This window comes from Camarhynchus parvulus, chromosome 2, assembly GCF_901933205.1.
Source record: "Camarhynchus parvulus chromosome 2, STF_HiC, whole genome shotgun sequence".
NCBI lineage: Eukaryota > Metazoa > Chordata > Aves > Passeriformes > Thraupidae > Camarhynchus > Camarhynchus parvulus.
Genome location: NC_044572.1, coordinates 106,508,036 through 106,533,762, shown reverse-complemented (window position 1 = coordinate 106,533,762; position 25,727 = coordinate 106,508,036). Strand labels below are relative to the sequence as shown.

Genomic DNA, 25,727 nt, shown 5'->3' with positions numbered 1-25,727 from the left:
AACCATTAAAACAGATCTAGAGTAGGAAAATACACTTTGTCCTCATTTCTGTGAACAAGATAAAGCCAAATGCTGAGTAACAGTGGATTGGGGTCAGAGCTTGACATCACACCTCTGGCTTATGAATATTGAATCTGAGATGAAGAATCTAATTCTTAACCATTTATTTTCATTGCAGCAAGCCAATCCATTTCATTCAGGGTGCTTTGCCTCTTTTTGTATAGGCACTCCAGATGAGGTGTCCTAACCACGTAGGTGCTTGCCAGGGAGCTTTTATGGTTAAAACAGGTGAAAAGTAGGGGGATACTGTCACCCTCATCCTATCATCTGTCACCTCAGTACTATATCCTGCAGGATACACTGCTCTTATTCTGCTTTTTGCAGCCCATCTGTTCCTTTTGCTTATTTAAGAGCATTTGTATTTAAGGAATGACATTTTCATTTTATAATTAAAACATAGGTTGGCACTTTGCATTGTTTTCCTGTCTGGATTTGTATGGCATACTGGAAAAAAATATTGAAGAGATCTGTGTTTGCAAAGATTTCTGTTTGAGTGGGCTGCATTACTTCTTTATAATTAAAAAAAAAAACCAGCCACAAAACCCCTCTAACATTTTAAAATTAACCACCCTAAGCCTTAATGTGGCTAGTTGAAGGCACTGTGGGATTGTATTCCTGAAACACAGAACTAATTTTCTTGTTTTACTTTTAAATTAGAAGATTTTTTTTTTTGTTAACTAGAATTGAAATGTTTCAATTATGAATAATGCCAGGAAGAACCAGCACACTTGAGTGGGTTTAATGAATTGCATGTGTTTTTGCTGTTCTGTGAACGTGTGTGGTGGTGGAGTTTCTGAGACCTGTCACTTAATATATACAGAAATGCATGTTTTATTTATGATGTATTAATTTTAACTATCCTAGATTTTTTGTTTTATGAGCAGGGTTTCTGCAGAGCCCTAAGATCATTTTAATATGTTCAGAAGAAATTTCCACAGACACTGAACTGCAGAGCTTTATGTCTCATGAAAGTGTAGGAGTAACATGTTTCTTGTCTACATTTATTAGCCTTAAGAAGGCACTGGATGTTTCTGTCATGACTGAGAAAATACTTAAGGGTAGTTTATTCCTTCCATTGGGTAGATAGGTCATTTGCATTTACAATCCTTGATATTTCATGTCGATTCTAACCAATATTAGGCAGTGTTGAATATGAACAAAGAGGCAGAAATGTAACTACTGCGATAAAACTTGAGAACAGGTACTAACAATAAAACTGTACCCTTTTTTGACAGGAATTTGAAAGGTCAAATTGCAATTCAGAGCATCTTAGCATTGGTGCTCGTTGTTTTTAAGGAAGCAACATTTCCTTAGGAGATCTGAATTTACTTCAGTGCTTTTCATGCTGTGCATGTTAGAAAAATTTGTCTCTTTTGCCACATCCTTTTTTGGCTTATGAACTGTTTTTTATCTTCTCTAAGGAACTGCTTACTGAAAAGCTGTATTTTAAACCTTCAATTTAATGTTCCAGAGGAATATAGGAGTACTTCTGACTAAATCCCCAGTTTTACAGTAACTTGAGAGCACACTGACAAACTGCTTTTCTAGCTAACATCATTGATTATCTTACTGCAAAGACAGTGAGTACAGCAAAGAAAATTAATGTGGTAAGGTTATGACTTCATTAGAAAAACCAGAAAATATAATTCATGCTCATTAAGTGTAAAGACAAAAAAAAACATGTTTTCATTGAAGTGTTTTCATTTTTTAAAAAATGCATAGCAGAGAACAGTATTACTTAAATTATTCATTGTTGGTCTTTTAAAAAACGACCGAGAGATGTTTTACAGACTGAAGTGTAATCGTCAGTGTGAGATTCTCCACATGAGAAAGCAAATTTATTTTTTTTAAATAGGAAAAAACGCTTTCTACAGAAGAGCAGTGAATAATTTTCAAGTGATATCCAAAAATCTTATAATGGAAATGCTGTGGGTGTGTGTATATATATATATATATGTGTATGTGTGTGTGTGTGTGCGCTACATTATTGATAGTATGTAATGTATTAATTTATATATTATAATATAGTATAGAAAATATAGATCATGTATTTTATATATTTATATAATAATAATAATACAGTTTTCTTCTCTGTTAAGAAGAGATTGTAAATCTTCAACTTTCACCTAAAGGAGCAGCAATATAAAGTAAAGACATTGGTATCCTTCCTACAATTTCTCTAATTTCACAAATTTAAAAAGATTGAGGGACAAAAAAAGAAAAAAAAAAGGGGGAGGGGGGATTTTTTTCTTTTGGAGGGTTTTTTTGCTTTCTAAGAGCTCATTTATAAGCCAGGCTTCTCTACTTACATGTTTGGAGAAGATAGTGGAGCAGGTGAAGCTCCATGCCTGCCTTTTAGACATGTTTGCTCCAACATGTGGGTGGGCTGTTCTGGGGAAAGAATGACTGATTTGAGGTGGATTTCAGGGTGGGGTGAGGGATTTGTAACAAAGGGCAAGGGTTGTTGGGCTGGCCCAGAGTTAATTCTCTCTTCTGCTTTGCAGCATCACCACTCAGTGGCAGACAGCTCTCAGAAGCAGCAGCAGTTCAAGGACTGTTGAGTAATTTAAACAACCTGCCACAAAGCTAACCATGTATCTCCCTTGAGTTACAGAAATAATAGCATTGACTTTGATGCAGGAAAATACTCATCATATTTCAGTAAATAAAGTGTATTTTAGACTAACACAGTGATTGGTGGTTTATTACTACTACTACTACTACTACTACTACTATTATTATTATTATTATTACTATCATTACTGATAGATTTTACCTGTCACTTTTGCTTTATTTTCTTTAAATAAAATAAAAATAAAAATAAAAATAAAAAAAAATTTAAAAACCACCAGACCAAACAAAAAACCCCACAATGTTTCAAATACTGAGAACCAAAACTGTATAACACATGGAAGTGACTGTGAAAGTTATTTGGAGTAGAACTTTGTCACTAGAGGGCACTTAGTCACATAAAATTAGCCATCTTTGGGTTGGGTTGGTTCTGGGTTTGGGTTTTTTTTTTTAATAACTCCTTCTCTGAAATATCTTCTAAAATATTTGTTGATTTTGCTGGATTTTATTATTGATTTAGGAATATGCAAGTATAGCCATAAATATCTGTAAACTCAAGAGTATCAGGGCAGTGATCTGCAGTGAAACATTTCCTCTGGGACAGGGGATAAACAGGGAAGCTAAAGAGAAGCTAGAGTGTACAGGATTTAGTGCAAAAAACAGGCTAAAATTATACCAAAAGATCACTCAATTAGTATTAATTTAATTAATAAAACCTGAAGTGGAACAAATTATCATACTTAGCAGCAGGGGTGTGTAATCACAAACACAGACACAGTTCTCAAGTATCAAAATCTCTGCTGTAAATTGACAAATGAAAAATCTTGTGTTACTGAAAACAAACAAAGCCAGAGCCCTCATTTACACACACCACTCGTGAAGTACTTTAGGCAGTAGAGTAGTAAACCCACTTTGATAAGTGGGTTTAGCATACTTGGCATTTCACTGTGGGCCATCTAGCTTATTATGCTCCAGTGGTTTGCTTTGCTGGACACCGAACCCCGGTTATTTCTGATGGGGTGCTTAAGGCTCACTGGCAGCCTGGCCACACGAGGGCATATTGGCAGCTCATGGCACACCTTTAAAGCTGCCATTATGCTGGGAAGTTGTGCACTTTACCTCCTGGCTCCCTGGCTGTGGTAATTTGCCATGGGACCTTTTTTCTCTGATGGATAAGCAATTCCAGTGGGCTGGAGTGCTGATGCCCCAAGGGCTGTCCCAAGAGGGTGGGGTTTGCTTTATTTTTTTGCTGGCTGTTACTGCCAATCACAGAGAGAAAGGAGGTACTCAGGGACTGCATCTACCAGGCCAGCTTAATGCTGAGGTATGCAGAATGCCCAGTATTAATTTACACATGCTTTCAGCAAGCATGGCATGTAGTCATGGTATGTCTGTTTGTCAGCTCTGTCCTCGGCTTCTGACCAAAGCCTCCCATAGAAGGCCTTGGTCCAGTGTTACTTGGGGTTTTTTAGCTGTCTGGGCAGTCTGACAGGTTAATTATCAAAATAATCAGCTGTTGTGAGGGGGTGGAACTGGGGGTGAATATTCCAATTGTGAATGAGTCTGCGAATGGGAAGGGATGGTAACTGCCAGACCATTGTTTATAGAGCTTGTGAAGAAGCAGATGCAGTGACAAGGACCAAATACACTGGAAGCACATGATTTGTTCTATTTCTAAGCCAAACTGCATCAGGTTAAGCCTTTGCTGGAAATTTAAGCTTGGAAATTTAAAGAGTTTTGAAAATACATGTTCAAGTAGCTACATATGTAAATGGGCTTTTATATTTTCCTATATCCCTTGCCCTAGATGGAGGGAATGCTACTGTGGTGCATTTTGGGATGACATGCAGGTGGGATAATAGAATTGTAACAGCTTGCCAGGATTTCCTGTGTCCCTTCTGTTCAGAACTGTAGCTCATGATTAATGGACATGAATATCCAGGGCTGCAGCACTGCCTTTGCATCCATGGACTTGAGGCCAGGTCTGACTCTCTGAATGTCATTTGCATGGCTTCTGTCCCTCCACAAATGAACATGGAAATATTTTCTATTCTCTAGGTCAGAGAAAAAGTTTAAAAGTCCAGAGGTTAGTGTGCCCTCTAGCAAAACCCAAGGGAGTAGATTTCCTGTTGATTTTCTATATCTAAGGAATTTCAAGCAATCCTCTTTGGGCAGAACTGAGAATTTAAAGTGCAAGTCAGAGTCGATAACTGTGGATTATCGCTTAAGCTGAATACAAGGTCAAAACCATTGAGACAGACTTTTTCTGGGTCCCCATTCATGGTGCTGGCTGTCTGCTACGGCTTATAGGAACTTTGTCCTTGATGGTGCAGTCTTATCTGTGTAGGCATCAAGGTCTGTCTCTTTGTAGTGCGTGCCAGGTGCTCAGATGGCCTGTATGAGTGTTTCACTACATGGATCGTATTGCAGGGCAAGGATTTACGACCTGGACTTCTTTTTTCTCTGTCTGTCATGATGAACTTTGCTGCAGTACACCTCCCACCACGTTTCCTGGAAAGATATGGTGAACCTCTGAATTCGTGATCCCACTGAATGCTAAGAGAAATTTATAATTATGTTTTATGAAAACAGGATAAAATTATGCAAGCAGTATTTATCTGCACATTTTGTAATGGCAATCCCTACCTAGACTGCAATGCAGAGGAGAATAACACTTCCTACTCTTGTAATCAAAAGAAATAGATTAAAAACCAGTTCCAATCAGAGTGGTAAGACCAAGTATTTTAAAAATTGGAAAGGGAAGTTTTCTCTAGTTTTGCTGCCTAAGCTTTTTATGTGGAGCAGGCAGAGGGCAGTAGGTGCTAACATTCAGCATCTCTTCTCCATAGCCCCAGTGCTGGGCAAACCACAAGGCTGCTCCTCAGCCCAGATTATTGGTAAACCTGATTTTACATGGAAATAGACTGGGAGCACTCACACAATCTGTTAACATAACTCAGCAACTGCAGCTGTAGCAGCTTAGAATGCTAAAAGTGAGCCTCTTGGTAGGACTTAAAAACCAGCAATGAAAACAGTGCAGGCATTGACTGGGGTTCTCCATGCAGGTGAACTTTGAAGCAGACAGCTGATTTTGTGTAACACAGCCAAGACAATTCATGTCTTGCAAAGATTTTGTCTTCTGCTTTTAAAATAAATGAAGTGATAAGCATTATTTGGCATGAAAATGAATCTCTAGAAAAAGAGATTAATTACCTCCTCTAGACAGAGAAAAAACATAGGAGGATGATGGTATGAACAAAGCTTAATTAAAATATAATTGTGTTTAATCAATGCAGTATAATTAGAAATAGTGCTTAAGAGTTCATTTTAATGGCTGTTGGGCTGTTTGTATTCTTTAAATTAATATCTGCCTTATGAACAAAACTCAGCTCACTTCTCAAAAAGGCTCATTTGTTTTTCTCTAGTGATTTTTGTGTAGTTCCAAGGAAGCAGAACCAGTAAACCAGAAAATTGATAGGTGGTAAAAATTTCCTCTAATGCCTTCTAAACCCTTTGTGTTCCCAGCCTGTGGCATAACAGAATGGTGTGGTGTTAGCATCTACCTTAGGATACTGCAGGTCAGTCTCTTGCTCACAGTAAACTTTCCAGGTGACATCAAAAGGCACTGAGATCATTGTGTTTGTTTCTTTTTCATTGCACATAGAGTCTAGTGCTTTTAATATTCAGTGAGTCTGTTCCTCCTATTTCTTGGAAATTTATTTAAGCGCTGGTCAGTCTTCTGTAGTTGGAGACTCAACAGGAATGGTCAACAGCACGTGCAGGTGGTGCATGTTGTTATTGAGGGTGTCCAGACTCTGAAGTATTTAAATCAGTGTTTTTCTTTTTTAACTTTCGTGTGTTGTTAGACATGCACACAGCAGCAACACTGCCTGAGACCAGAGCTCTGTCTTGCTCAATATCCTAGCAGCAAAGTGAAACCTTCTCACGTTACTTTCTCAAACTCCAGCAGTTTGTGTTTCAGAAACTTCCTGTGCCAGAGGTGGTTTTTGTTTGTTTATCCGCCCCAAAAGGATTTCCCGTCTCTCAGCTTGTTCAGTTGTCCCCTGAATCCATGTAAAGTTTTAGCATCTGTAACATCCCCTGGCAAAGAGTTCCTGAGTTTCCTTTCTCAGTTGCATGGAGAGCTGCTTCCTCATGTTTGTTTTCCACCTGCCATCTGCCTGCTTCATCTGATGCCCCCAGCCTTGTGTTACAATGGGCAGCAGACAGTCAGTTCTGATTCACCCCTTCCATGTCACTCATGGTTTTACAGTTCCCTATCATATCTCCTCTGGATCATTGCTTTGCCAGGTTTCATAGTTGTTGCTCCTTGTAAGCCAGTTTATACTTTCAGTCCAACCTCTTTACTTCTTCAGCTCTGTTACATGAGTGGAAGGATCAGAATTGCAGATAATATTTAAGATGCAAGTGTGTGAATATGCAGAAAAACAGTAGTTGCCTTTTAGATTTTCTCTGGTGTTCAATTTGCTTTCTCTTCTGGTGAGTAGGAAGTTGACATTTAGACAGAAGTTTTACCACCCGAAGATCTCATTCCTGAGTAGCAGTGCACTTGTAACTCAGTTCAAAGTCCACTGCTTTTGAGTCTAAATTAAGCTTTCCCCTAAAAGATTTCTAGCATAATTTTGTATATCATATTATCATATGTCATTTTATTATGATCCTACTCTCAAAGAAAGTTCTTTAGCCTCCGTCATTTCTATTCCAAATAGCTTAATGTCATCAGCAAACATTGTCCCTTCACTGTTTGCTCCCTTTCTCAGGTGATTTCAGAACAGGCTGAAGAACATCAATATCCTCAACATGAGGCAGCAAGACTCCACTGGAGATTTTCTCCCACAGTGAAATTGACTGTCCTGTCTCATATTCCTATGCCCTATTTCCTAATTTTGACAGTTGCATTTCCAAATCTTTGCAAAGGTGTTCACTCTAGTTCTGTGCCTGCTAGGTTTCCTTAAGAAATCTTGTGAGAGAGATATTATCAAATAACTTTTGGAAAGCCAAATAAATGATGTATCTGAGTATAAAAAAATGGGAAAAAAACCGATAGTCCCATACAATGCAAGCCCTAAAAGAAAACAGCTGTTTGTCAAGAGAGTTGTTATTATTGTGCATCTGAACTATTCGGTCATTTGATACAAACCTGGGTGTTCTGATGCTGAGGGAGCTGAAGCAGCTGCGTAGATAAGGACTTTGAGGATACGGGATTATAGGAGGTTTATGCTGATCTACACATGAGCTTCCCATATGGGGACTTCTCATTGTCCCCACTGTTGTTTCCAGCCAGGTGTCTTGATCTGCACAGCTGATGTGGCTGCTCTGAGCTCATATGGTTGAAAATCAGCCTATCAGGCAAGATGAGAATTTTTAGCTGAGTCAGAGCTGTGGTGTGTCTTGACCCTGCAGTGCAGTTGCACTGGTGGCCAGCACATGGGAGGAGGAAGAGCACATCCCTTCAGCTGCAGCAAGGGCTGGGCATTGGGAAGCTCAAACCAATCATAAAAGCAAACCCTAAGAAACGTTGTTTGTCTGTAGCTTCTATAAAGGGGTATTTTTAGCTAAGATTGTTTGGGTCTTGAGTGTGTGTACGTGCCTGCATGATGGCATAAGTTTTCCAGAAAGAAAATAGTGGTCCACACTGGATTTGTCGAATTGGTCTAGTCTCTTCGCAGAAACGAGAATTAAAAACTAAGGGATTTCTTTATAACTTTTTTTTCTGTCTGTCTTGCTTTCTCCTATGATTGATAAGCCTAGCTTCCATTACTACAATAATTTGTTGCTATGTTTAACCTAAGCTTGGTTCTATACAGTTGCAACCAGCAGTGTTTCTGTTTTAATATGATTCTGAGAGCTAGTTATGTAATCCATGGGACAAAAAGTATTGGAAGTAGGAACATGCTGATGTGCTTGATGAAGAGAAGAAATATGAAGCTCTGAGCAATTTGCATCTCTGTTCTTCCAGAGTCTCTGACTGTACATCTAATTAACCAGCCATTTAAAAATATTAAGCATTTCTTTCACTCCCTGCTAGCAACATCAATATGTAAAAGTAATTTCGCTGAAGATTTGCATCTCACATGCTTGCAACATTTGGACGCAGCCTTTAAATTATAAACAAACCACAGTATACAAATTACTTTAATTGTAGCAACAGGTCAGTATGTTAGTGATGCCCAAAAGTTATGTGGGGGGTGGATGCTCAGTTATCACATTTTTTTTAGATCCCTTGGAAGGCAGGAAAGTCACTCGTCTCAAACTGCTTTTTACCCTTCACTACATATTTAAGCAATCACAATTGGTGAGGCTTTAGTCCAAAATAACTTCTAATTTGAAGATAATTTTTCCACATTTCATTTGTGTTTCTTTTCACATTCTTTAATCACGTTTCATATAAAGTGTTATGTTTATTAGAACTAAATATTAATAATAAGCTAAACAGAAATATGCCTTTTTCCCTTAGTCTACAGACATATGTGAAGACCTTGTCCTTGCAGTTAGCAAGAAGTCATTGCCAAGTTGGTAATCACATACAATATTGAGTGTGATCTCCTGTCAGATGAAAAGAGAAATGTCTCATCCTGAGTGCTCACTTCATTAGAAATCAGTAATGTACATGTGAATAAAGTCACCATATTATGGGAGTGTGTCACTTAATACTTACTTGGTCAGTAATTCTCATGCTGATTCATGTCAAGCTTGTAGAATTAATTTTAATGCCTGGAAAAGAATGTGGTTCACTAGGGAAAAATAAACAAGGTGGGTTCTTTCAGTCACAGAAAACCATGTTGAATCACTTGGTGCAAAGGACTCAGAAATTTTTCCGCCTTTGTAGCTGACACATTAATCTTGCCCTCAGTCTGGGGTATCATCAGAGCTGCCAGTATTAGTACACACCCATGGTTTGCAAACCAGGACTGGGTAGGCTTGTTTCTTAAATCAGTCTGCCAGTCATGAACACAGCTGCAATTTCAGCTGTGAATTCTGCCTCTCCTTGCAGTGCCTGGCATGGCACATCCTATGGAAAGATTGTTGTCTGAAGGCTGCTGTGTAAGTAGTAGTTATTGGCTGTGTGGTCACATGCTTCTCCTAGATCTCCACAGAACTGCACCTGCACGTTTATGGATGCAAATTGTGCCTCAGCACCAGCTTTTGGTATGTACCTGTGCTCCTTTGCAAGCACCAGCAGTATGTTCTGTGGGCAGAAATTGCTGGCATGTACAAAACCTGCAGGTGTGGTTTTAAAGCCTATTTTACCTTCTGTGCAAGGAAAGGATGTGTTGTACCTGAGAGCATCTACTTACACCCTGCCCAAGTGATCAAACTGATGCAGTGCAGCATTCATGCTTTTGGTGTTGGGGTACTTTGCATTTTCTGGGTACAGAAAACCTTACCATACGCCACCTTACTGCTGTTATTTTGAGTCTTTGCTTAATTAAAAAGAAACATTTACCTATGTTTTCAGTGATATATGTTGAGTTCAGTTCTCACAAAGATTTCTCCAGCTGAACTTGCTTCATCACCCCTGCTTTCCACTTCTGAGCACAGCCAGTATCCTCATTGGTGTAGCCGGGATGGCACACAAAGGGAGGCACAACAGGCATTCCTAAAGTGAGCAAAAGGCTCTTCCCAAGCAGAGTATGGTGCTGTTTGTGAGGCTTGGAGCATCGGGGTGTTTCACCTGTGGGCAAGGAGGCAGCTGCAATTATCCATAGTGGGTGCAATATATACTCAGTGCTACACAGCTGCCCAAAGCTAATGGTAGGGCAGATTGCAAGCCTGAGCTACAAGTTTGTCTTTACAGACAACAAGCATAAAAGAGTATTTTTTGCATAATTTTAAATGTACTCTCATATAGTGGTGGTGAATCCTTCACAGACTGGCCTTCTGAATTGATTTTAGGTTTCTGGGGAAGTGTTGTCATGAGATCATGGTTAAATAATTGCTGACAGTTCTCTCTAGCAGGAATTTTCTTTTACTTCTATGCATAAAGTATTGTATAATTTTTCTTTTCCCTCATCAACTCCCTGAATGATAGTTTGAATTTTCTGATGTTCAGAGAACATGACTAATGACCTTACATGTTTTTATATATCATTGTACTTTTCTTGTTGAGGATTACTTGTGCATCATTATCAGCTATTCTTATAAGGAGCTCCCTAAAATATCATGGTTTTTGTCAAAAAAACAAGCAAAAAAGTAAAAAAAAAAAAACCAAAAACAAACTAAAAAAACCAAAAAAAAAAGAGTGCTAAGGTTGTGTAAGGTCATATGAGTAAAGTCAGATAAATGTATTATTTAGGGCTACAAACTATCTTTGCCTAAGAATCTTATTTCTTTATAACAATAAGAACTGAAGGTCCATAATTTTTTCTTGTAGTGGAGAATCTGTGGGAAGAAGAGGTTCTACCATGCTCTAGACAACAAAAATTGACTCAAGTTACATTACTAAATAAGTAGCCTTGTTTGATAATATAATCTCCTTTAGTAATATTTAAGTAATGTAGTCATAAATGACAAGCATAAAAACTGTGTATCCTCTCATAATTTGCATTCACATATTGGAAATTGATTATTTAGATTAATTGCTATTACCAAACTATAAATCCATTTGAGAACTGAATCTGTAGCAGTGGATGAGTTTCCTGCCCTCTTTCTCCTTCCCCAAGTTCTTTTGAGTAGCACAAACCTGAATCCTTGTGCATCTTGGATTCATATTATGTTCTCAGTCATGGATGACCTTTTACAAATGACTTCCAATAGCTGCAGCTGAAGTCAACCACAAGATTTGGTCATAAAAGGTCATATTCCAGTTATACAAAATGTAGATAAATTTGCACTCCCTGCAGCAACTGATTGCTGTAGGTTTTTGGCTTGTATCTGACCAATTTTAATTCAAAGCCATGCATTAGAAAAGGTTATGTTCTAGCTTTTGTTTCTCTTTGCCTTTCTTCACCTAATTTTCTTTCACTATAAAATTATTTGATTTACAGAATTTTTTTTACTTTTCCAGTTGTTTAAGTTTTATTTCATAAGCTTCCTATTACACCTTTTCCTTTTTCCTTTCTCTTCTTTACTAGTGGATTAATTACAGATTATTCCTCGTAAATGTGAGTAGTGTCTTTCTGTTACTCTCAGGTTCTCACTGGGGAATACTCTACTTCTAACTGGAATGATTTCAGAGAAGTTGTTTGAGGCCATTCTGCTAAGAGCATGCCTTAGAGTGTCACATTTAGACCCTAAACAAAGAAACAGGGAAGATTTAAACAAGTACAGTTTGTTTATGTAGGCATAACGCAGAATGAGTAGTAAATTAAAAGAATATTTGCTCTCATCACCACCGGTCACTTCCTGGCCTTATGTTGTACAGACATTTCATCTTCTTTTTATTTCTGAAATGCAGAAACTGTAGACTGAGGCTTCCCATGGTGACTTTGCTGTGGGGCTCTACTTTGTATTTAGTGCCAAGAAGCTGGATTTTTCCATCCCTGTTTGGGCTTGCTGTGTACTTAACTTGCTTGCACTACTGATTCACACTAGAGAAACTTTGTAGCTCAGCTGTTTGTGGGGCAGTTATCCTGGCAGGTGAGTCAAAATAAGTTTCTCTGGGCTTGTGTGCTGCTTCCCATTGGTACTGGTACCTTCATATGCCATTTCCAGGGTGTTCTAATTAAGATTATATCGAAATAGTGTGCTCCAGAGGTGGAGATCAACTTATCTTTGCTACTTGAGAAAAACCAACAGTTGACCACAATGACCACCAGAATGATGATGACTCTATGAGGCTTTGCCTTGAGGTGGTTAATTGGACTGCAAATTAAAACTGCACTAATATTCCCCATCTGGTAAGGGCCAACCATATGTCCTTAGTATGAACAGAACCCAAGCAAGAGCCAAAACCAAAGCCAGATTACTGCAATCTTTCAGTCCACTGTGAGCCCAATGCAAAGATTCAGCTGCCTAAGAGCATAGCAGGGTATATCAGAGAGAGCTGTATGCCCACAGCTTTATTTCTGTGTGGGGTCTGAGCATGTGGATTCAGGTTCCAGTTGCTCTCCATGCTCTTTTCTATCATGACAGCTCTTACTGTGATGTTCTTGGAGTAAAAAACCCAGACAGTTTTCCTTCATTGGAAAAAAATCAGTCAACTATCCAAGGCTATGTTGGTTGGACTCTGAGCAACCTGGTCAAGTGAAAGGTGTCCCTGCCCATGGCAGCAGGGTTAGAACTAGAATATCTTTAAGATCTTTAAGGTCACTTCCAACCCATGTGATTGTATGATTTTATGATCCATCACAGAATGATGTACCAAGAACCTTGATACAGGAAACTGCAACAGATGGGCAGAAACAACTGCCTTTGTGTCAAAGCCTGGAAACCTTTTTTTTTTCTTTTAATACAACTGCATAAGCAATTGATCTTGACATGGAGCACAGTCAAAAAGGTATTTTAACAGATTATGTGACCTTCCCTCCAGATTATCATAACATAAAGCAGTGTAAAGCTCCATACGTAACTAGCAACATGAAAGGGGAGCCTTGTGGTTTGTATGAGTTCAGATGAAAAAGCAATGGCCCTTGCAGTGTGGGAACTGAGAATTTTTACCATTGGATTTGGAGCACATTGTGATAGGATTTCAAAAAATGCACCTACTAAGACATAATTAACTGGTCTTTGCTTGGCTATTACAGATGAATAGGAATGTGTGATTCGCTCCATTCCGTTCCTTTAAGAGTGCAGGAATGTGAAAAAAGTAGTGAAGCAGTTGGATAAAAAGAAAAAAAAACTTTTCAAAGCAATTGCATAGTGAGCTGTAAAACAAATTTGAAACAAACTACTCTTGTTGTTAGACACAGGATGAATGCCAAATAGGCATTGAAAATATGCACCATGTTCAGCTGGAAACCATCCAAATCGTGATATCAATATTGTGTTGATGTTACAACCAAATACACTGTCTGGCATGTTTCCACTATCTCAAATCTTCCATCCTTAAAGGAAAAATAGGACAAATTTTTGCTTTCCCTTTTCCCAGTTACAGAAAGCACAGCCTTCTAGAAGAAAACTGGCAAACAAGGCTGCTTACTAATTCCATTAGTAGGCATCCTGGCAATTCTGTCTCATTTGAAAATTTTTATCACTACTGATGAGGCAGAGAGCAGGTAAAACTTCAAAGTTTTAATTAATTTATGTTGTAACATCTCGTCACCCTAAGTACAGTTACACAATGTTAGTCAATGCAGGATTTGGTCCAGGAATGGATTTGAGTTATACCCCCACCTCCTTTTTACACTCAACAGAATTAATGAATGAGAGTCCTCAGTCTTATTAAGACTAATGTTCCTTTGTCAGTCCAATTTTTTTTTTCCTTTGAGGTCCCTTCTTGTTATGACTTTGTTAGGTGGAAACTGAATGGTCTATGTTAATCAGCACAAGACATTTGGCTACTCAAGCTTTGGTAAATGTTTAGTTTCCCAGGGTCCTTTGAACCTCCCAGGGAACAGTTCTGCATCCTTATTAGAGACTGACAATTAAAGGTCTGTTTTCGTATCAAAAGTAATCACGAAAAATTAGCTAGGGAGACCTTGGAATGCTGTGAGAGTTTCAGTATTTTGAGATGGCCAACTTTCCTTCATTTGCTTCAATCAGTATCAACTTGGGTTTCTTTTTATGTTTCCTTCTGCCAGAGCAACTTATGAGTTGGCATTGTGACAACTGAGAAGGATTATGCAATACCATGAAGATGTGATTAATATATTTTAGGCTACTGTAATCATATTCAGTTGCATAATTATCATAGAGGTGCAACAGTAAGCAAAACTAGGTTTTGAAGGCAATGGTATAAATGAGCACTTTCAGTTTATTTAATTCCTTGTTAGAAGGAGGAGGAAATTATGTGCAGGTCTGCAAGATCTGTGTTGCTTGCAGACTCCAGAGATTCCGCTGATAAAACATAGGAAATGTATGGTTTTGCCCTAAATATTTTAATCTTTGTGTGCCTAGTTGCAGGCTTTCACAGAAGATAATCTGGTAGTGTCACACCTTGTCTGTTATAAGCCTGAAAAACCAACCTGAGGGTTTCTTCCCCAGGCTCTGGTGCCATGGGAATTTGCTGCAGAAGTTTATCAAAAGTGAATGCTTTGATTTATTTACACTTCTCAGAATCTGTGCTGGTAGATCAGGACTTCAGTAATCAAAGTGGGGTGGGTCACAATTTAATAGGTTGCATATGTGTTTAAGTCTAAAAACATAAAGATGAAGTTGATAGGGTTTATTTCACAAACTGGAAAAATAAAACTAAATTGGCATTAGAGCATCAAATTCCCTCTGCACAAATGATTGTTTAGAAGCACCATTCCCACTTGAAGTTAAGTGAATATGGCTGTTTCAGATTATGCATATGGCAGTTTCAGAGCAAGGATGAGGGTGCCCTCTGCTCCCTGAGATCTCCACACGATTTTCAGTCTTTCTGAAAACCTGGGAACAGAGAAACAGACTCAGCATTTCTGTTCATCCCCTGCCTTTCTGCCATACCACAAATATTAGTAGAATTATCTGAAGACTTAAGGAAGCAAACTTTTTATTCCAAAGCTTTTATTTTGACATTTACTATGGTTGCTTGAAGTATATATAAATTTGGATTTGATTTTTGAAAGGAAAAAAAAATCCTTTGTTGCTAGGTCTTATAGCAGTCATGTCACATAAACTGGCAGATCTGTATACTTAAGGGATTTTTCTCTCTAATTAAATGCAGTAGTAATGTCTTGCCTTTTGAAATGAAACCTTTGTTTTTTCATCTACGTACTTACAGAACAAACATGCTGTCAAAATCCTTAATGTATCCAAATATTTGAACATAAAGAACAGCATCAAGCTGCTTTTTGTTCTGTTGAAGTGTACTCATATTTCCAATCTGAATCTTTTGTACCTGGTGATCTTAATTATATTTGAGCTGGAAGTAGTTTAACATTAAAGGGAATTACAGCAGATTAATCTGTAAACCTGCACAATATGCCATTCCTTTGTATGGAGGTAAGCAGGGCATAGAGTGCATAATTAGGTGTTCTCTGTGTGCATGAGGCTGAGGAGTTGGTGTTGCCATTCCTCATGACAGCAGCACACTCTCATGTCTTGCAGCTGTCAGTTACATTAGAAAACATACATTATTCCTCTCAGTAAGGTAATCTTTTAATCATGGACAACCAACCAAAACAAAAAAACAATTTTAAAAAACCAACTTGCCCTGGAAACAGGAATTAGTATACTAATTAGTGTATGAACATACAGAGAATTCTTTTAAACAATGTTGCTGTAATTTCTTTTCTCTAAAGTGATATAGCTCGAGGTCAGCCCAAGAAGGCCATTTATCTCAACCAGTCATCAGCCACTACAATTTTTGCAACTAGAGAGACAAAAGAAAATCCATAAAAATTAATTGGGAGAGGTAGGTTTCTCCAGTCCTGACGCAAAAAACATCACTGGGATCCAGCTGCAGCATTTTGGCCTCAGTTAGCATGGTAGGAAAGCACAGTGTCAGCAAACAAGAATCATGGTTCATGCTGAGAAATACAACTTTCGAATCACAAAGTTTCAGTTTTTTGTCTATGATTAAGGCCTTTGGATTTGCTTGTGATTTTTAGTTCGGGTGGCACTGTTGAGCCCATTTAGGAACAGTTTGCAAGATGACAGGTAGAAAATTGAAATTTCAGAAAAATATAGGAGAAGAGCAAGCTGCTCACAAGCAGTCTGAGTTGCAGAAGGAATGCTCTGGGACTGCGCTGGCTTCCCACTGGGCAGCTTCCATGAGAGTTTTCAGGTGGCAGAAAATTTCCCAGTTAGTTTGATGTTGTTGCATAAGCTGCTGCCTCATTGCAGTGGCTTGGGAAAACCTGTCAAAAATTTTAAATTTAGCATGGATATGTTTACCAGAAATGAAACTTCTTGTAAGTGTCAAGTATTACCTGCATTTCATGAGACTGATACAGGTATTGTCTGTAGGACTGGCTGATGTGTTCTGACAGTTCTGGCTTTGTCAGTGTGCCATTGTTTCATGTCCTTCAAGTAAGAAGCAACCTCTCCAGTGGTGTTTTTTGAATCCTGCTGGGGAATGTTGATGGGTTGATGGCCACCACAAATGATCCTCCTCAAAAGTGAGAGTGCCAAAAGTAAAACACAGATTCGTGACTTGTTATAATTCTGGGAATTTAAGAAAAAAAAATAAAAGTCAAACCAAAAAAAAACCCTGAAACCGGACAAAGAAAATTCTGCCCACTTTCAATGGCCTTGTCCTGCCCTACAATCAGCCTCTGGCAGCTGGAAACTGAACCTCCTTTCAACACTGTAGGTGTCATGTTTTTTCACTGCTTTTCGTGATGTTTCTTCTAAAACAATAGTAAAATACATACCTGGACTTTGCAGGTTTCCCCATGTAATGGTGCCAATATATTTCCACCCTGATTTGTAGTCTGTCTGTTATTACAGACCTTGGTCCCTTCTGAGCACAAGTGCTGACTCTGCCAAATGCACATAGTTGTTCTGTGATGAGGACAAGGATCATCTAGCGAATAAATGGAGAACTCAGTATTCAATTTAGTGGTGACCTTGAATTTGATCTCTCTTCTATCCTTAACAGCCCAACAGTCAATCTCTGTCCTGTTTAACCCATGTCATCATTGCTGTTCTATCATACAGCCACTTCTGCAACTGCCTTTTCCTTGATACTGTACATTTAAATCACCAAAAGAAAGAAGAGAGAACAAGGAAAGAATTACCATGAATTCTTCTTCACCTTTTTATTGGTAGTGTCAGGAATGGCTGCACAGGTCTTTCCCAGTCTTTCTGTTCTTTTTTCTATATTTATCTGAGGTAGAAACCACAAGTTTGATTGATAATGCAATTTGCATCTTGAGGCATCACTGGAAATACAATGGCATGAAAGGCTACTCTGGCAGAGCACACTTTTCCCTCAGGGCTGACTTTAGAAACTCATTGATGTCACTTCCTTCCTCAGTCAGCAAGTGAATTTTCACTAATTCTCAAGACCAGCTGTCCATGCTGTCAACAGAAAGTTATTAAAATTCCTTTAAAGTGAATCAAAATAGCCTAAAAACAAATGTACTGGGAAACAGGAAAGCATCAGTATTCAAAGTCCACAAACCTTTGAGCAAAATAGTGTTGATCTAACCAGAGATTTCAAACACTCTGCTTTCCTAGCAACTTGTATATCATTAGAGAATGCTAAAAACACACACCCCTTTAATCTTCTATTACCAACAATCTATTTGGCTAAAATATTTGTTACAAGAATAAATCTTATTTCTCCTAAAGATGAACTCAGTGAGCAAGGGAATACATTTTAAGAAGTCTCCCCTAAATGATAGTTCTGTGTAGTTTTTTAAAAGCATTGTTTTTATATTTAACAAATAAAAACACAACACAAGCATGCAGGAAGTAATTATTATAAGAGACAATCTTATAATATAGCCTAAAGTAATCATCTTCATCTGAATAATCTATAATGCCTTCATTGAAAAGAGGAGTAGTCTCAGGGATGGGAAGGGAGGATCATTTTCCTTTAAGTAGAGTCTTTATACTGTATTTTAACACTTTAAATATTTTCACGACGTTTTAAAAATTCTGTTTGTGCCACACTTATCAATATGGAAAAGTTTTGTTGAAATGGAGTATCCTTTCCAGGGCTGGAGGCGGCAGCCACCCGAGCTAGGCAGGCTCCCCTGACAGTTAATAGTGATACTGACAGGTTGTAAGTCCTGTCCTATCATTATTATTTTTAAAAACCCCCAGGGAGCACGTAGCCTAGCTGGATAGGCAAGTGTGAAATTCCTGACTTTCCCCAATATGTGTGGACAGTCTCCAGTAGCAAACTGATACCAGCTGCCCTTTTGACAACTAGTGCATGGGAGCAGTAAATGGGACAAATTACTGCCCCTTTTGGTCAAAAAGCAAAGAACAGATCTGAGGTGTCCTCGCTGCTAGAGTCCCAGACAGTGTAGAAAAGCAGTGTTCTGTCTAGGTTTTGATTTTAGCTCCACAAGCACGCTGAAGGACACCGCAGAAGAAGGCCAGAATAAGGAAACAAGCCATAATTCAGCTTGCCACTTTGTGGATAATATCAGGATAGAATTTCTCCCTGGGCCAGCTGGTGCTGAGCCTCAGTCTTGACACAGGCATTTAATTTTATTTTAAGGTAATGGCAGAAGTTGCTTTTCTCCTCCAGTGGCCAAATTGTGAGCTGGATACTACCAGTCTCTTGGTCACGTAGCACATCTTGCAACATTAAGAGGCTTCAAACTACATGTTAGAAATTTTTTTTCTCCCTTTTGAATGTTTAAATATTTTGTGGGGTTCCAGGTTGGCAAGATTGGCTACCTATCTCAGTCTTCTTTCTATCACATCTCTTTTATAAGATTTATCTCTTTTATATGATTTATTTTAGGTGCATTTCCATTTCAAACTGTCAAGTAATTTCTACATGTTAAATTCTGTTTCTTAATTATAGGTTTTGATTATTTTTTTACTGATTTACTGTTTGTTGCTCTGCATGTCCCCTATCATATTGATATATGCAAACTATTTTTTTCTTTTCTTTCCCTTTCAGAGTCTGGAAAAAAACTGCAACAAGAGACAATTAATCAGGTATTTGGAAACTTTCATACTTTTTGTTAACTTAATTTTTCAGACAGTAGAGCTGTGGCAAGTAGAAAGGAGAACTTAATGAGATACACTAATATTAGCAATACAGGTGTGCTAAGGAGCACATGTCAGAAAACTTGCTGGCTCTGCAGATGTGTTGAATTCACAAGAGTAGCCATCATTTTGATCTAAGATTTGCCATTTAAGCAATTCAGCTCATCTATTTCCCATGTTGGTGCTGAGGACAAAGCCCAGAGGTAATTTGTTCATTGGTATCAAATTTTGCAGCACAACATTATGCCTTTTTTTCCCTTCTGTTTTCTAGTATTCCTCTTAAAAAGCAGAAAGCTATTGATATAAATACCTGAACAACACATGTAAGCAGTGTATTTCAGTGTTTCTTAGGTTATTTCTGCCATGAATTTTCATTGAGGCTGCACTACACTGAGACATTGCTTGCAGAGGCGTTTTCCGTCCTGTCTTTATTACTGTATCAAGAGTAATTACTTATGAAAAAACCTTTATATATTGTAATTTGTCATTTCAACATCAGGAAAAGCATATAGGAACTAAACTGAAAAAATTTCTAACTAGAAAGACAGGAAGAAACTCAGAGTTTGCTTTCCTCAGTGACATGCCTTGTGGATTGAAAGGACCCAACTCCACAGAAGCACTGTGCTTGCTTGTCATTCTTTGGCTTCTTGTCCTCTTGCTGAATGCTGTTGTCCAGATGGCATATAAATGGGCATCTGGATTGTTTGTGAGATTTATTTTGAAATGCCACTTAAAAAGCAGTCATTAAAATATTTGCAGTCCAGCAATTACCCTCCCTTAAGCCATCTTCCTTCTGAGCTATATATCGAGGCATTGGAGTAATTACATCACAGTTATCTGTGAACTAATCACCAAGGTGAAGGACTAACCTGACAGGGGACTGACCACCTAAAGCAACCTGGTTTGGGTCTAAGAGCAAGTCCCCTGCCATGGCTGAGCACGGCACAGATGTCAGTGTGTCACTTTCAGTGGCCTGAGCTGGCACCACTCTTCACCAAGTAAACCCTTGCATAGCTGGACACTTATGGGAAGCCTGGTCCTGTGGCACAATGCAATATTCAGAGTTTTTACAACATTCTCATTATTGAGAAACTGATGGATAGATATCTAGTCCAGAACGTGGTATTGCATAAGCAAAGGAAATCTTTCACTTTTTAAAATAACTGTAGAAATATTTTGGAATTTAATGGGAGTTATGTGCTTTGACTGAGAGTTTATATTCTAGAACAAGTCTTATTAACTTCTATAACCAAAACTGCATTTTAAAATTAGTCTGAAATCTCTTACAAAGCCACTTTTGGGAGTCTCTGTTGGCCAGAAGGGGGGGCACTTGTATTTTTAAACCACGACTTGAGGCAACATTGGCAGTGCGTGAATGGTTGATTGGAGACCTAATTCTGCACATTTTCTTTGTTACAAAATCTGCTCGGTGCATGCCATTGCCCTTTTCTGAGGAAGAATATATTGTGATAAAAAAACTTGCCACGTTTTCAAAGGGTGGATAATGTGCTTTACTTTGTGTGATCAGTCTTGGTCTTTTCCTGCATGCTGCTGTCTTGCCTTCACTGAATGCTTCACCTGCTCTGTCTCTCTCAGTTAACCTAAGAGTATCTAATTTTGGAAGAATATTGTGTTGTCTTGATATGCTGAATGTATCTATATAAAGTCGCAAAAAGTTGATTTGTGGATGTTCCCATTTAAATGGGTACTACTTCAGCTGGTGATGTTGAATATCCTTTGGATTTCCAAGAACTGGAAGAGTATTTCAGAACAGAAATCAATTTAATTTTCAAATTTGTCATTTAGGGCACAATTACATAAGCACTTCATATTTGATTTGTACTTGTATTGCTTCAACAAAAATATTTCAATGGGTGTTGATCATGATGGAATATTTGTAATGGAAGGATTCTTTTTATTTTGAAGTTAAAATTTTATACTCAGGGTAAGATCCTTTAGTCCGCTTTAAGTTCAGTTCAGCAACAGTGAGTTAAACTGGCTGCCAGTAATTTAAGTGAGGGAGAAGCTCTCTGCAGAAGATGGATGATGTTACGACTTGACAGGAGCAGGAGTGCAAAGGGGTAAATAGCAGGAAATATCTTGTTAAGAGGTGAGTGAAACAGAGAGGGGATGGAGAAATGATAAAGTTGCTGTCCCAGTGATCTCCTGCTCAGGGATAAACCCTGACTGTCTGTGTGCATCTAGGACCTCTTTAATCTTGAAGACCACCGTGGTTTCTGTGTGGTTCTTAGCTCTTCTAAAGCCTAAGCAAAGTTTAGTGAAACATGACATGGACAAAACACTAAGGGAGTATCTGCTTCCAGAAACCTTTCACTACAGTTGTCATCTTCACTAGCTTTTGTTCCCTTTAATCATAAGTCATCTGCTGGTTTTCCTCAAACACCATTTTTGTCATTTATTTATATAAATTGTATATAAATATTATGTATGTATATATGTATATAAATATAAATTTAACCAGTGGTCATCTACCACCAGCAGTCAACCAGATGTAGCACACATTCTGCTTTTCAATACCTGTTTTTAACTACCTTTGCAACTTCAAGGGTAAGTCCTGGCACCAATGTACAGCTGTTTACTGTAGCATGTTAATGACTGCTGAGGAAAATGGAAGGAAACAAGAAAAAAATCTTGAGTTTCTATGTAACCGTATTGGCAAAACAACACATTACAGACCACCAATCAAGATGTGTCTGGGGAAATCCTTTATGTTTCACCCTTAACACTCATATTTGCTTGTGTTGTGGTCTTAATATACACTCCTACATACAGTTGTGTCCAGTGCCTCTGAATCTCTGAAGGAGTGACAAGAATATGTGTAATTGCATTTGGAAGTTGAAGTTGCTTGCAGAGTCAGACTTTTGGTTTAAAATCCCAGCTGTGTTTGAGCTCAGACTTGAGCCTGTCCCTTCTGCAATGAAGCTGCAGGTCAAGATGGGAGACTCCCCAATATCTGTCCCCCTGTTTTGTCATGAGGAGTTTTTTGTCAAGGCAGACTCTCTTGAAGTGGCACATCCATCCCTCAGTCAGTGCTCTGTCAGGGAGTATTCCCTTTTCTGCACATGGGGCTGTGAAGCAGGAACACAGAAAGGATACTGATGAGGCAATGTACTTGCTAGAGCTGGGGTTGGACCATGGATAACTGCAGCTCTGACATACTGTGAGTATGTGCACACCTTGTGCCAGAGAAAAGAAGTCAAAGATAACTCAAACCTCTGTTAAATGACAATATAAGTTTGTTGCACAGACCATGATGAGGAATATGAATATGACCTGAAGGTTGCTTCGGGCACATGGTGTAATAAATCTATATTAACATGATTGAAAACTTCACAGTTCAGACCAAGCTCCTTGGCTGCCCTTGTGCACTGCTGTAGTTTACTCCAGTTTCTCCTCTATCCCCTTCATCGTCTCAAATGACCTAGGTAAAAAAAACTTCAGTCCATTTATGCCAGCTTCCAAGTCCTGCCACTTTGAGGTTATCTGATAGGTATGGTCCTTCCTTCTGTTTTCCCAGTTTGGGATCATATTTCTCAGTGTTACGTGCTTTATTCCCCCAAAATTAAGAGTTTGAAAATCTATGAGAGAGCTAATGCATTTAGCCCACTCAACAAACTGAACCATTGTTTCACCCTCATGTGCTTTATAGAATCACTTAAATGTTGAGGTTGGAAGGCATCTCTGGAGATCATCTTGTCTAACCCCTTTACTCATAGAGCAGGTTGCCCAGGATCACATCTGGCTGGATTTTGAGTACCTTCAAGAATAGTGGTTCCTCTGTTTCTGGATATTCCTGGATGCCTGTGCTTGATATTCACACAGTAGAAATGTATTTTGTTGTACTTATATGGAATTCCTTGTATCTCACTTAGTGCCCACTTCCTCCTGTCCTGTCTCTGGACACCTCTGAGAGGAGTCTGGCACCTTCATTTTTACTCCCCCCACTTCTTCCCTCCCAGGTTATATACATCAATAAGACCTCTCCAAGCTAAACAGCACCAGCTCTCTTGGCCTCTGCTTGTATGTCACATGCTCCTAACCTTTAAATACCTTGTTGTCCCTTCACTGAACTCACTCCAGCATGTCTCCCTCCATGTCCATTTATACACTGGATGCATTCCAGTATGCCCATGTCTCCTGCACTGGGAAGCCCAGAAGTGGACACAGCACTCCCAATGTGTCTGTGTCTCACCAGGGCTGAGCAAATGTGAAGGATCACCTCTCCTGATCTGCTGGAATTGCTCTGCCTAATGCAGCCCAGGAGGCTGCTGGCCTTTTTTGCTTTGAGAGCACATTGCTGGCCCACAGGCAGCTTGTTCTCCAGTGCCCTCAGGTCCATTCCTGCAAAGCTGCTTTCCCACTCTGCAGCCCCCAGCCTGTACTGGTTCCTGGGGTTGTTCTTCCCCAGCTGCGGGACTTCGCATTCCATTTTGTCAAATCTTATGAAATTCCTGTTTAGCCATTTCTCAAGTCTCTTGAGGTCCTTGTGATTGGCAGCACAGCCCTCTGGTGTATCAGCCACTCCTCCCAATTTTGTATTGCCTGCAGACTTGGTGAGGGTATGTCCTGTCTCATCATCCAGGTCAGTAATAAAGATGTGGGACACTTTTGGACCTGCCATCAACCTTGGGGCAGTAGTGAATGGCCTCGAACTGCATTTTGTGCACAACTGTTTGAGCTTAATTTTTCAGTCCAACTCACTGAGCACTTACCTAACCTGTACTTCATGAAGGTGTTATGGGAGTGTCAAAAGCCTTAGTAAATTTGAGATAAACAAGATCCAGTACTCTCCCCTTGCCACTGATTCAGTCGTCTCCTTGTATAGGACTATTAGACTGGTCAGGCTCAATTTCCCCTTCATAAATCCATACAACATGAGATTTAGCTGGAGGACAGTCACCAGTGGAGCACCCCAGATGTCACAGCTGAATAAATACCATTTAACTTCTTCATTATGTACTAGGATGATGGGATGGAGTGTGCCCTCAGGAAGTTGTCACAGGATGTAAAACTGGGATGAGGAATTGTTATACAACAGAGGGTTGTGCTGCCATTCAGAGGGGCTTCAACAGGGTGGAGAAATGGACCAACAGTAACCTCATGAAGTTCATCAAGGTGAAGTGCACCTGGGGATGAATAGTCCCTTGCTCTGTCATGCTCCTGGGTAATGAGGTGAAGCTGATCAGCCTGTCATTTCCTTGCTATCCAACCTTAAAGATAGGAGTGGTGTTTGCTTTCTTCCAGTCCTCAGGAAACCCTCCCCTATCACCATGATCTTCCAAAGATAATAAAGAATAGGCTCACAGTGACATTCTCCAGCTCCTTCAACACTCATGAGTGCATTCTATAAGCTCCCTGTTCCTGTTCCATAAGGACTTGTTTCTGTCTAGTTTGTTTAAATATTCCCTAAGCTGATCCTTCTCCATCAAGGGAAACCTTCCTTGCTGCAGGCTTGCAGTGTGGCCTTACCAGTGCTGAGTGACCCTTTTCTAGTCCTGTTGGCCATATTTTTGATACAAACCAAGATTCCTTGATTTTTATTTTAAAAAAATTATTTTTATACAAGCCAAGCCCTTGGTCACCTGGGCACACACAGTGGCTCAGATCCAGCTGCTGTTAACCAGCACCCCCAGGTCCTTTTCCACTAGACAACTTTCCAGTCACTCCTCTTTTCCCTAATCCACTAGGTGGGTCACCTGGTAATCTATAGGTTCTCATTTGTTCACTTGTTTGAGGTAGACAGCTCCAAGCCCTTTCTGGTTGAATATGAGATCCTTCCTGCTCCCCCTGCACATTTTGTATCAGTAAGCAAAAGCTGCATTTTTTAAAATTAATTTTTAAATTTTTATCTGATATATTGTCAGATAAAATCAGTTGGGAAAAAATGTTCCATTTTTCCTTACACATAACATTTTCTTTCTTCCAAGCTGATAAAAGTTGCTTCTGATAACATTCTCTGCCCCCCTTGAGTTCAGATAATAACAGTCCTTCACAGAATAGTTCATAATATACAGTACCAAGATGGTGACTCTGAGAAAAAAATGTAGGAGGAACTATTATTTAAATAAGTACAGAAGACACTTTTATGTGAGAACCTTCTCAGTCCCTTTGTGGAGGAAATTGTTTCTCAGGCTGTACAGACAGGAACTAAGTGCAGTGTCTGAAGATAAAAATACCTTAAATTTTATGAAAAATAATTATTTTTGTGAAAAAACAATAAACAAACATGCAACAGACTGAATGCTCAACAGAAGTACTGAAAGACATGGTGAGAGGCTTGAGCAATGAGGGGCAGCATGGACTGGGAAGTTGTGTGGCAATCACAGTTATCAGATTTCTGTCTCTTCTTGCTC

The 25,727-nt window shown here is 39.0% G+C and overlaps 1 protein-coding gene across 5 annotated transcripts in view; it reads left to right on the top strand.

Annotated features, from left to right (window-relative positions):
* The window catches only part of CHST9 (carbohydrate sulfotransferase 9), an 86,396-nt gene that overhangs the window by 50,607 nt on the left and 10,062 nt on the right, over nt 1–25,727 (top strand). For all 5 annotated transcript variants that reach the window (XM_030971813.1, XM_030971814.1, XM_030971811.1 and 2 more), the window contains one exon: nt 19,265–19,302. In XM_030971813.1, the coding sequence (XP_030827673.1) occupies nt 19,265–19,302 (38 nt within the window). The remainder of the gene's footprint in view (nt 1–19,264; nt 19,303–25,727) is intronic.